Here is an 11,779-nt window from a genome sequence, read left to right as displayed (position 1 = left end):
GTAAGTGTGCACGATGTCATTTATTTTTTCCCCCTCTTGGTGAGCGTCCAAAATGCCATTTACCACCTCATGTTGTTTTACAAATACCCAGCAGACAAAGGGTGTTGAGCTTCTTTTGCTTCACAGTTAGTTTAACATCTTATTTGTCCAGTGAATCTATAATCTAATACTTCAGGCCAGCCAACATTCCCAGAAAATTTGCATGCTGAAATTTGTCTCGTTGCAGCATGAACAGATAAATGATATAGTTGCCTCTTATAATTTCTTTTAAGGATCATGTTTCTTCCTGTCTTGCTAATTGCCTGATAAAATAGCAACTCATTCTTCCCCAATCATTTCCTCACAGTTTGCAGGTTTAGGGTTTATTGACATGGGTATATTGACATGCTTACATTTGCCTTTTGAGCGACAAAGCAATTTTACAATGGGATGACTTTGATGCACCCTCGGTCATAAGAACATTGGGACTCGTTTCCGTTGTACTTTTCAAATTTTTTGGCCTCTTTTGTTCACGTAGTACATATGTCATTGACACTCGCCTTGAAAGCTGCCCTGCAACTAATTCTTATTTTCAATGGAAAACTTCGTCATTAGATTCTTTCTATCGGCTGGATGATTACTTCTGCAGTGTTTAGTAGGGCAAAGACGTCTAAGACTCTTTTCTTTCATTTCATTCATTTGTGTTTTTCTTTTAAGCAGGCAGTAGTTAGCCAAATTAATAGAGACATAGCCTTGCGGGTTTCTAACTGCATGGTTTGAAATGGTGGGGCATTAACTTTAGTCCCAACATTCCTCTAGAAGAAGGGTGAGTTTTAGAGTTTAAACACATTTTTATCCCTTAGACATAAAAGCTACAAATTAAGAGTATATACAGAGTTTAAACATAAACCCGTGTGGACAGGAGATTATTTGAAATAATTATAGTAACACTTTTTATGCTGTGTGATGTATGTGAGATAAAAAAGTGATCAAAAAGATAAAAAGGTTAATTGAAAATGCGAGGTAAGAGTTCATATTGTATATTGCTCCTAATCTGGGAAAAATTATGTGCTGGCAGTGAAAACTATGCGGCTATTTTTTGATTGAGGGATTTGGGTGGCTTTGGATTTCAAATTCTCAATCCAAATCCCCCTACTTGCTTGGATGGTTTACGGGAGATTTGAATTTGAATTCCATCATCCCGTGGAAGGAATTTCGATGGGTAAAGTTGGTGAACTTCAAATCCATTCGAGAATTAAGTCTTCAAATTCCTCGATTACATGCACTACGTTACCCATAAACTGTTGCCTGTTGCTTGTGTTGTATTGAAATGAGGATCAATTGACAAAGCATGATGATGCTGGGGGCAGGGATGCAAATGAGTCTAGCACAATTGAATGATTAGTTCGCAAGCTTGCTCAATCAAAGTTCCAAGGTCGAACGCGCGTTGCATTGATCGAGTAGCCTGAGCTGTTTGACGGGTTCGAGTTTGAGTCTATAAAATGTGATGTTCTAAAGCTCACCAAGACAAATGATTGAACGGCGCTCTGCAAATATTGGCTTCTGGTCTTTGGAGAGAAGGGAACGAGAAATCTAAACTACTTTATGAGTTTCTATCCCAACTTTAGCCAGTTGTAAATCCTCTCTATTTCACGACAATACACCTGCAAAGGTGCACGTTCAATAGAAGCAGGGTCTGCTCAATCAATCTACAGCTGAATTGATTAGTCATATGCGTACTCTGATCAGCCTATAAACAACACTAATAACAAAGTTGTGTACATTCACTAAGCAGTAATTTCATATCTATAACATCCGTTTCCACATTAAATTATAAAACGCTCTGAGAATCATTGCGCCAACCTATATTGGCTTTAGCCTAATTGGCCATTTTAGTTGTTTTTTTTTTGGAATTATCGAGACTACCAATATGTCAGGGAGCAAAAGATGGATGATAATAATGAAGATTGCACAACAATAATATTTTCTCTTACCTTCTGCTTATTAACGAACCAGACGAGACAACAAAAGAATAGAGCAGAAGAGAACAAGTATTTTCATTCTGCCTCTGCCTAAAACAAAGAGAGCCAAGTTACTGATGCTAGCGAACCTACCATCACGCTTTCCTGTGTAGTTAATTTGGTCGACATGTTTAACAACGCACATCTTACAGAAAAGCAGGATAAACAAAGATTGATCCTAACCACTGAGCATAAATTTCTGGGTCCTACAACAAAGCCACCTAAAGTATTGGAGTTAAGTGAAAAAAAAAGGGCATCTAACTGTCTTCACTTTTAGGGGGAAAAAATGAAAAGAAAGAGACCACCTAAGCCATCAGCCCATCGGCCATCACAATCTCAATTCACAAGCTTTTGAACTATATGAGCCCAAGCAATTCCTCTTGACTAACTCTAACAATTCGGTTGTTCCAAGAAAACCTCGACTTAGGTATTAGCCTGCTCAAAAGGGACTCGAACATAGAGCCGTCCGTGCAGGCTAACAACAGCAGAAGTCTGGAGTGGATCAATTCTAGCCGGCAAGCTCACCACCTGAAAAGCACAGACACCTCCTAGTGAAACATAAAGCAACAATTTATGCTCAAAATATTAACATCCAGTGACAGTCTCTCTGGTCGATCTCACTCTTTATAAGCCCATGATGTCTAAAATATGTTGGACCAAGAATACCTTAACTGACTATCAAATGCACGAAATGTACATGTCCCTAAAAGAAATAGCACAAAATGTTGATAATGCACAAATTACCACAAGATTCTTCTTAATCTATAAAAGAGTTTCTTAAAAGCAACATAGATCAAAATAGAGTTGATTTTTTGCTACAACAAACAAATACTATCACCTTATAGAAAAATTTATGGAACATCACAAAGAAAATACAAAAAATGGAATTGGAGATTGTGGACCATAATAGTATCAGTTGTAGACAGAATATATTCAACATGTCGTTTGTGCAAACAACTAAGCTCCCCCCACAACTCCAGTGCTAAAATAGTAACTTTTTCCCAAAGAACCGTAATTAGTTAGACATTAGCCACATATATTGCATGTCAGAGACATCCACACTATCCTGCTCTTAAATAGTTAGGTTTAATAAGATTTGGTTTCATTCTCAATAACATCAATTCAGTTCTCATTTGGGAGTTCAAATAACATAATAAGATATTGATTATGGTCGCCACAGAAAACCAAATTTATCTTTTCTCAAATCAAATATTAGTAGTCAAGGAAACCACATATTCATGACCTAACTGGATTTGGAAGTAGCAGGCAAGTTCTATCTACCAAATGACACATAATCACAATGAATAATGAACAAATCTACTGACATAAGCACAAAAAAATGGGTATGTTCAAATCCCTGTACAAGGAAGCATCAGAGGTTTCCAACTTTAATACTTAGAAAAGGCATACCTTCTTGAAGGCCGTAATACCCCATGGATTATCAGGTTGCTCAGGCTGACCAGTAATGACCAGCCGTCCAGCTGGATCAGATTGGACTCGCACCTAATTTTACCAAAATATAAGAGTAGAAGCAAATATAATCGCATCAATCAGTTTCAAATAGGGCAGAAAGAACAAGACCAATAAGCACAACATCACTTTCATACATGAAATACGCCAACCAGAGATCCAATTTCATTTCATATGATACTTCATATTCACTTAAAAAAAGAACCAGGCATGTGAAGATCCAAAAGCAACAAGATTACGAGAATAAGTAGACACCCAACGCATATTGAATTCCATCCAAAACTGGGTAGAACTATTGAAAGCAAGCACAAAAGAACAAACTAAGTTCACAGGTAATAAACTAGGCACTGTAGATACACACCTCTTCACGCAAAAGCCCTGGGACAAGAGCATAAACTTCAAAGCAATCTTTCTGCAAATAGCAAACATCAAATATTTGGTAGAAAAGAGTGGAGGAGAACCTTAACATGGGGGTAATTCACAGTTCAGATGAGTCTGGTATAAACTTACAGTTTCACGAACATTTATCTTCACCCAATCAGCAGGAGGGCCAACATCAACTACTGTTGTGACCAATCTGGCAAGTTGAAGTACTTTAGCATTGCATGAAAAGCTAGAGAGTAACCTAATTAATTATCACAACTATTTAAACAAATAAAAAGGGCTCTTTTATATTGAAATTTTCATAGACCAAAACTCATTCAGGCCACACATGATTATAGCTGCAGTTGACAACAAACTCATTCAGGCATCACAATGAATAAGAAGCAAGCTCATTCAGGCAAAGAAGGCCCATTACCACAGCATGTACTTCTGCCTTGAGGTTTTCATTACTACTTCAAAAGAAGTTTTGACCTATATAGTGTTTTCCCTTTTAATTTTCCAATGAACTAATGTATAAAGTGAATTGAAAACTTTAATTTTCCCATCCTCCCGAAGGCAAAAATCAATTGTGGTCAAGAAAACAACAACACTGAAGTTGCATTAGATAAGGTCAAGCAAGCTTTTCTTAAAAAGCTTCCAGAGTATGATGCTCAAATTATTGTTGTTTGCCTAATATAAGAGCTAAAAAACCTGCCAAGTAAAGATTCTGGAACCAATGGAATGCCGACTACAAAAATAGAACTAGGGTCAGCAGATGAGCTACTTTTGTGGTCATTTTGACTAGCCTCTAAGACAAAATTCACATTAATTTACTATGTATGCAAATGATTAGAACGTGTTTAGGAGGTTAAACTGTTTAAGCCAAGCAACCTTTTAGCCAACAATCACGCCAAGCTGAAAAATTTAAAAGTGCAGGCAACACCGTCAAAGTAACTCAGAGTACAAAGTGGCTTTCATTATCACCTCTCTATCCAAGCTTATGTAATCAATCACTCCAACGAGATTATAACTAAAGACGATAACAGAAAAAAAGAATAAAAAACTTGAGACTTAACTGCCTGTATGTTTCAGTTCTTTGGGCCTTCACAGGAAGCTCCATCTCACTTGTTCTCTTCTGTTTAAGTGAGCCTAAAATCATGCAACAAACTAGGATTAACAGATTACTTTTACACACAAATGTGAACATAAGTGATTGCTTATGTTATATACCAATAACAAATATAATAAGATGTTTTATTTGTAAAGACATCTTACTGCCAGATAGTGCATGAATCATAAAATAACAATGAAAATCCATACAAATTCCACAGCCTATAGGATTCTGTTATCAAAAAACCTAGAAAAACCACATTTCACATGTGAGGACTAGTCACTTTTGTTGTTATAAATCATGCTAAACCTGGACAAAGCTGAAACCAAAAAAGATATTTCCCCTTATTCTCTTACCAATGCTTTTCACTTTGTTTTCACGCTTCTGCATATTGTTGGGACTTTTATCCTAACAAAGCATGGTCCAAAGAAAAGCAAGTCAACACCAAGAGTTAACCAATAAATATGGCATTCATAACAAGTACAAAATCATGAAAAGCATATCAAAGGTTAGAATTTCCAGACCTTTACAATAGGCTCGCCAACCTCACCATATCCAAAAAGTCGTTGAACATGCCAACCTTGCATAGCACGAGCAGCAGCATCTCTTCTTGCCCTACCGGATCCTGAAGCTTGGTAACCATTGCCCTGCACAAGGACTCAGATGAATTTAGTAATATCTTCAGAGGGAGGGAGAGGGCGAAGGTGAGGAGGAGGGCATGGGGAGGGAGAGAAAGAGAGAGATGAAGGGGGGAGGAAGGGAGAGAGAGAGAGAGAGGGACAGGATAAGGAGGAGAGAGAGGGAGGGAGAGAGGTCCCCAAAGTGAATCACACCAAATTCATGTTTCTATCCAAGTCAGTTTGCCAAATTGTTGGAGATAGAGTTTATTCAAAATAATTATGTGAAGACCATCTGGCCAAATATTAGCAAGTTAAACATAATGTTTGAAAAGCTAATTGATATTGCATTTCCTTGACTCCATGTTAATCAGCTTTCAATTTACCAACTGTTATCAGTAATGTTAGGATTTTCAGCATTGCTCATTTCCTATAGCAATATCCATAGTCCATGTTGTCTGCTTGACTGTCAGATATGTGGGCTTAAAAAGTCACAATCAGCAGAAAAGTATTATTCATCTTCAAAACCACCTAGATACCTTAAGTCTCTGCAAAAAAGAGAGGTAGATGTTTTGAAAATTTGGATAAACCTACTTGTCAGGGCTTCAACCCTAAATTACTTTATGTAGTTCATAAATTTGAAACCTAGAAATTTTAAAATATTTATCCAAGAGCAAAAAATGAAGGTTGTATAAATATTACCTTTTAAAGTCAAATCAATTTGCGTATGTTTTATAATGCCAATGCATGTGTGAGTGTTAGAAATGAATAGCAATCTTTGTCAGTCTAATAAAGAGCTAAAGGAAATAATAAACATATATGTAAAAACCAATTATCTTGTGAAAGTAAGCTCACCTCATTGTCAGCACCAGCTGATTCAGGGACAGCAGCAACAGGGAACTGGAGCTCACCACTTTGTATCTTATACCTTTCATATTCTAAAAGAGACTAAATGCAGAAAAAAGAAGAATCAACAAGCTAAGAAAAGTCCAACATTATATCGATCATGTTCTCCCAAAAATCTAAGTTGAGAAATAGCATGCACCATTCTCCACTCCAATTTGTACATGCAAATGTCCTTTATCCAAAATAGCTCAAATAACTATCAATATTCAATTACTTTTCCCCGGACAACAGATAGCTGAACCAGGATTTTATCAATGACCCACTACCAAGTAAACATTGGAGGGACTATCAGTACCATACCAAAAATGCTTGCCATGACATTTCAATCTTGGACAAGAGCTTAAATTGTAGTACAACTATCATATAGTGATGTATGACTACCTGCTTCCTCAGACTTGATTTGTGGCCAAATAATTGTTGCAAAATGGATGAAAGCTACATGAAAATCATGATGTATGTAAGCTAAAAAAGGACTGGAACATGGGGCATAATACCTTCTCATAGAAAATGCGGAATGTCCAGGAAACTGTAGTGCAAGTCCTGAAAGGAATGGAAAACTCCAGTCTCAGATAAATCCAGCTCTATAAAATGAATAGATAAATTCAACAACCAGTTCCTTTACATTTCAAAAATCAGAACTAAATATAATGGAATACATAACTACATCCTGAGATGATACACATTTTGTGACATCTATCAACCAACTACACAGTCAAAGAAGCACAAAAGAACAAAAGGCTATTCTATTCATACATGTATAATTTCAACATAACATATTCAACTCACTTGGGAGGATGAAAGGATTCACCAACTTGCCGCCACAACTTGGATCCAGTGACCTACAGGAGAAGTTCGTTTTGATATGATTGCCAGAAAATTTTCATATAAATTAAAAAAAAAAAGTTCTATCAGCTCTATACCCCATGTCCCAGCATCGTCGATCCTCACCCTCTCCCCCTATTTACCTTAGAACTCTAATTTCTGTAGAATGTTTATTTCTTCACCTATTTCTGATGATTTGACATCAGAATATTCTGGTACAGAATCCTCATAAACATGTGCAAGATTTGGTTGCTGATCCTACTATATCAGCCGTGACAACGCGGTCTCAGTAAAATACCACTTATTCTCCAAATTCTGAGGTCAAATCATCCTCCAGTTTCTTACCTAACTGTTTGTCTCTTCTGTGGGTATCCTCTTTTTCACCTTCCACTACTCTCTTGCTGATGGTCATAAAGGAGAGATGCATGCGTGCGTTTGTGAGAGAGAGAGAGAGGTCTCTGAAGTTCCCTCGGCATTTTCTCTGTCAGCATTCTAATTCTAGATGTTTGAATTCAACCTTAAATTCGGGGAGGTGACAGTTGTTCTTTTTTTTTTTTAATGTAAACTGACCAATATCTTGTTTGGAAGGCGACATTATATATTTACAAAGGGTGAATAGACAATTTTTTGATTTGGCGGGCCAATTACAAATCAAACCAAACCCACATGTAAACATATAACTGATGATGGCCTAATTACTAGCTTCCGCTTTCCTCAATTACCACTAAAGCTGTTTCATCATTAAAATTTCCACGCATAAGAAGCTACTACATACATCATCCATCATCCATACCTTAAAAGCAGGCAAGTAAAGAAATACCTAATTGCCCAGACAATAGAATTCAAGGGCTCTTAAACAAATGCCAATTATTTATCTCTTCCAGCATAGAAACATAACAAAGCAAATTAAATCAGGCAAAAGCACATGTACCAGATCATAGCCGCCCAATCTAATGACAGATCTCCATAACCTAGCAGCCAAAAACATAAATTGTTCATGATATACCAACAATCATACTAGGAAGATAAAATCGCACAATCACAACAAAGGGGAACATACTTGCAAAGGTTAAGAGGCTGCCCATAAAACTTGGGTGGTTTAAAATCCATTCCCCTCTCCCTGTAAAAAGTTTCAAGTTCCTTTACAAATGCCGCTTGTTCCTCTGGCGTTCCATCGTCACCCTCAAGCATCTAGAAATCAGAAAAAGAAAACATAAATTGACACCAAAGTTGACAATAACTTCACTTTCAAATTTGATCCAGTGTAAGACTTGATAGATTTCCATTTAATATCTCTTCTATTTGATATTATCAAAAAAAAAAACCTGGGCATCCTTAGCTACATGTTTCGATGCTTCCCCACTATGACTTCCAGACCTCTTGCTTGAATATTTCATAGGTAAATCAGGCGTAGCTGGCTGACGCTTATTTACAGCTGGAGCGTCACCTGCTTCTGGTTTAGTTATTCTGGTCGCTGTCTTGTCACCCAACTTGACATTGTCATCAGATACTGTAGCCGGAAGGACTGATTTTACGCCGGGTTCTTTGCGTCCATTTAGGGTATCTTCAGTCTCATTCTCAAGAAAATCTTCTGCCGAACCTTTCACCATTTCTTCACCCTCACCCTGCGGAGCCTCATCCGCAGCTTCTTTCTTTTTGGGAGGAACCTCACTCACTGGTAATTGAAAGGGCAGTTGTCCATTCTGGGTATGGTTCTTTGGCTCGTCGGCCTTTTCAAAAACCTTTTGGTCCTCGAAGAGACTGTCAACAGCATCTTCAACCTCATTGCTATTTTCAGGGGAGGTTTCTTCTTTTGCTGCACTCGAAACGACCTTCATTCCGGTTTCAGCAACCAATTGCTCCTCTTCCTCTGCCGCTTCTGCCTTGTTAGTGGCCTCCTTGTTTGGTTCCTCCAATGCACCACTGGGGTTATCTTCGTTAGGTTCCTCTGTCGTATCAACCTCCTTATTATCCTTGTTTGGTTCCTCTGACTGAGCTTTAGCACCATTTGAGCCGTCAACCTCAGAACCGCCGGCAAAACTTCCATCCTCAGCTTCAACTTTGGAAATGTTTAGGTCGCTTCCTTCGGCCTTGATGTTGGTTGGTTGGGCATCGTTGTTTTCACCAACAACATTGGGCTCACCGTGTTCCTCGTGGGCAAGAGGATCAGCTGCAGCTTCAGCGTTTCCCTGTAATTCAGCAGAGGTTTGGTGGGAGGGAAGTTGTTGACCCTGAGGCTTGTTGACATGTGCATCTGGAGTACCAAGTGCATCATCAGATTTGGTTTCGTGACTTAACCCCTCCTGGGGCATTGTTCCTGCATCTTCCATCTCCACATCACTTTTATCCATTTGGGAAGTCTACTGCAAGGGAACAGAACAAACATTTACCACCAATTCCCAGAATTACACGTTAGTAACAACTATCCGGGAGGCATACAACGAAACGAATATCAGATTTTTTTTTCTTTTTTTTTTTTTCGGGTGTGGTAGAAGAAAGATAAGCCTTTTATATATAGCTACCCACAAAGAATTTTTTTTTTTTTTTGGAAAAAAAATATGTTACGGTTTGGGGGAGAACGAATAAGCCATTGAAATCTTTAGAAAGGAGGAATAATAAAAAAAAAAAGAAGAAGAAGAAGACGGAAAAGCTATGAAAAGATGAAACGTCAAAAGGAAAGGAGTAAAAAGCAGACAGAGAAGGCGCACCCCTGCCTGCCTAGAGTAATTAAGCGTAGGAGGACGAAATTAGGGATCGGTTCGTTTGTTGATGACTCCGTCGTATCACGTTACAGAAGGAAAGGGGGGGGGGGTTGGGGGAAGGGAATTAATAAAAGAAAGAAAATTATATATGGAAAAGCAGGATAAGGCAAGGGAAGCATGAAATCATTAAAATGGTATATAAGGACGTAAACGAGAGAGAAGGAATAGCAGTAAAATGGAAATGGAAAAAGAAGAAGAAGAAGAAGAAGCGGGGGAGGAGATAGAGAAACGTACCTTGATTGGGAGCGGGGGACGGTGGCGGGGGCGGCCAGGGTTGGGCGGGGAAGAATTAATTAGGAGGTGGGAAATAGGAAAGCAAGGAGCTTTTGTTTTTGTTTTGGGGAGGGGAGGGTTAATTAGGGTTTGGTGATGAGGGAGGGAGGGAGATAACAATTAACAGTAGAGGGGAGTGGGAAATGTTGTTGTGTAGAGAAGAGAAGGGAGAGGGTATGGTGGTAAATTGAAATTGAAGAAAAGAAGGCGGAGACAGTGCAGAAGCAGAGGAGGCCGGTGAGGAAGGGACACGGAGGAGAGGAGAAGACAGGCAACAAATATTTGGAGATACTCTGTACTATACTATACTACACTACTCTGCTCTGCTCTGCTTGCTTACTTGCTTGCTACATCACCAACGACATATCCAAATCCCTAATACACTAACTACTACCTAACGATCCAAACCCCATTGCCTTGGCCTTGGCCTTGTGTGTGTTGTGCTGCCAATCCAAAAAAATATGTTAATGCTAGTAAGTAGACCTTTTTTCTGAAGAAAAGAAGAGGGGAAGGGGGTCCGATGAGATTAGAGCGAGAGAGAGGGTACTATTATGATCTGATCTGCCACTAATAATTAGTAGTAGTACCATACCATGGGGGGGGGGGACTTGGGTAGCTCTGTCGGAGGAGAGATAGATTTGAGATTAGATAAAGAAGAAGAATCCTAAAAGATAGATACCCACACTGTCAAATTACCATCGTAATGATTGGATATTAGTACTGTATATATATGGTAAGTATTTAATTTGGGTGTGTGCGTACGTGCAAAGGGAGAAAGAATGAAAGAAAGAAAAAGAAGCCCACCAAATTTCGCTCCGGGGTACGTCGCTGTGTGTCTGTGTGTGAGAGAGAGAGAGAGGGAGACAGAGAAAGGTGCGGTGCGGATTCCTAGTTCAAATACTTAGACCGGGTTTACCTCTCTCCCTCTCTCTCTCTCTCTCTCTGAGACAACAACAAATACACACTACTCCAACCAATTCATTCATTCAAAAATAAAAAATCCTCTTAAAAAAAACTGTGTTAGAGACTAATAAATACACAGATCTTATTAGATCAAGAAAATGTTATGATACAACTCTTGAATTTTTTTTGTTACGGATGATATTTGAATCCCCGCTTACAGTCTAAACAGGGTCTTAAAATCCACCTTAGTGACCACTGAGCTAAGCTGATATGAAAATTCAGATTGATGAAAAAATGGACAGTGTAGTCTACTCTTTATCTCTCTTTCTATTCCCAATTTGGATCTTCCACCGGGCTACTACTAGTAGCTGCTACTACCACAGTACTACTCAAAATCAAGAGGAACGGTGGGTGAGCAGAGAGCTGCAATGTGTCTTTGTGCAATACTGACAAGTGTTGGCTTGTCGTGTGCGTGTGCGTGTGCGTGTGACTGTGCCACTTCCACAGGTGCAGGCGCAGGCGCAGGCGCAGGCGATGGATGGATGGATGTTC

General features: G+C 38.8%; 1 protein-coding gene across 2 annotated transcripts; it reads right to left on the bottom strand.

The window, feature by feature from the left end:
• Positions 1-2,019: 2,019 nt before the first annotated feature.
• Positions 2,020-10,909, bottom strand: LOC113748813 (AT-rich interactive domain-containing protein 5-like). Of its 2 annotated transcripts, none has more exons than XM_027292378.1 (14): positions 10,286-10,909; positions 8,615-9,652; positions 8,350-8,480; positions 8,221-8,260; positions 7,254-7,306; positions 6,962-7,007; positions 6,417-6,509; positions 5,469-5,591; positions 5,301-5,352; positions 4,910-4,982; positions 3,981-4,047; positions 3,832-3,882; positions 3,411-3,503; positions 2,020-2,528 (listed from the first exon to the last, which is right to left on the bottom strand). In XM_027292378.1, exons 2-14 carry the CDS (start codon positions 9,638-9,640, stop codon positions 2,424-2,426), a joined length of 1,953 nt encoding a protein of 650 aa, XP_027148179.1. In that variant the 5' UTR covers positions 9,641-9,652; positions 10,286-10,909; the 3' UTR covers positions 2,020-2,423. The 2 variants fall into 2 exon arrangements, with proteins under 2 accessions (XP_027148179.1, XP_027148180.1); XM_027292379.1 differs by having other exon boundaries at positions 8,615-9,649.
• Positions 10,910-11,779: the final 870 nt, after the last annotated feature.

The sequence above is a fragment of the Coffea eugenioides genome, chromosome 10 (assembly GCF_003713205.1).
Source record: "Coffea eugenioides isolate CCC68of chromosome 10, Ceug_1.0, whole genome shotgun sequence".
Classification (NCBI taxonomy): domain Eukaryota; kingdom Viridiplantae; phylum Streptophyta; class Magnoliopsida; order Gentianales; family Rubiaceae; genus Coffea; species Coffea eugenioides.
This window is presented reverse-complemented; position numbering and strand designations above follow the sequence as displayed.

What these genes read in the sequence shown, in the direction of transcription:
- LOC113748813 (XM_027292378.1), bottom strand. Translation starts at nt 9,640, where the DNA reads ATGGATAAAAGTGATGTGGAGATGGAAGATGCAGGAACAATGCCCCAG. An exon ending in ATGTAGCTAAGGATGCCCAG is followed by an intron (nt 8,481 to 8,614) that starts GTTTTTTTTTTT and finishes TCTGATTTCTAG; the next exon opens with ATGCTTGAGGGTGACGATGG. An exon ending in CAGCCTCTTAACCTTTGCAA is followed by an intron (nt 8,261 to 8,349) that starts GTATGTTCCCCT and finishes TTTGGCTGCTAG; the next exon opens with GTTATGGAGATCTGTCATTA.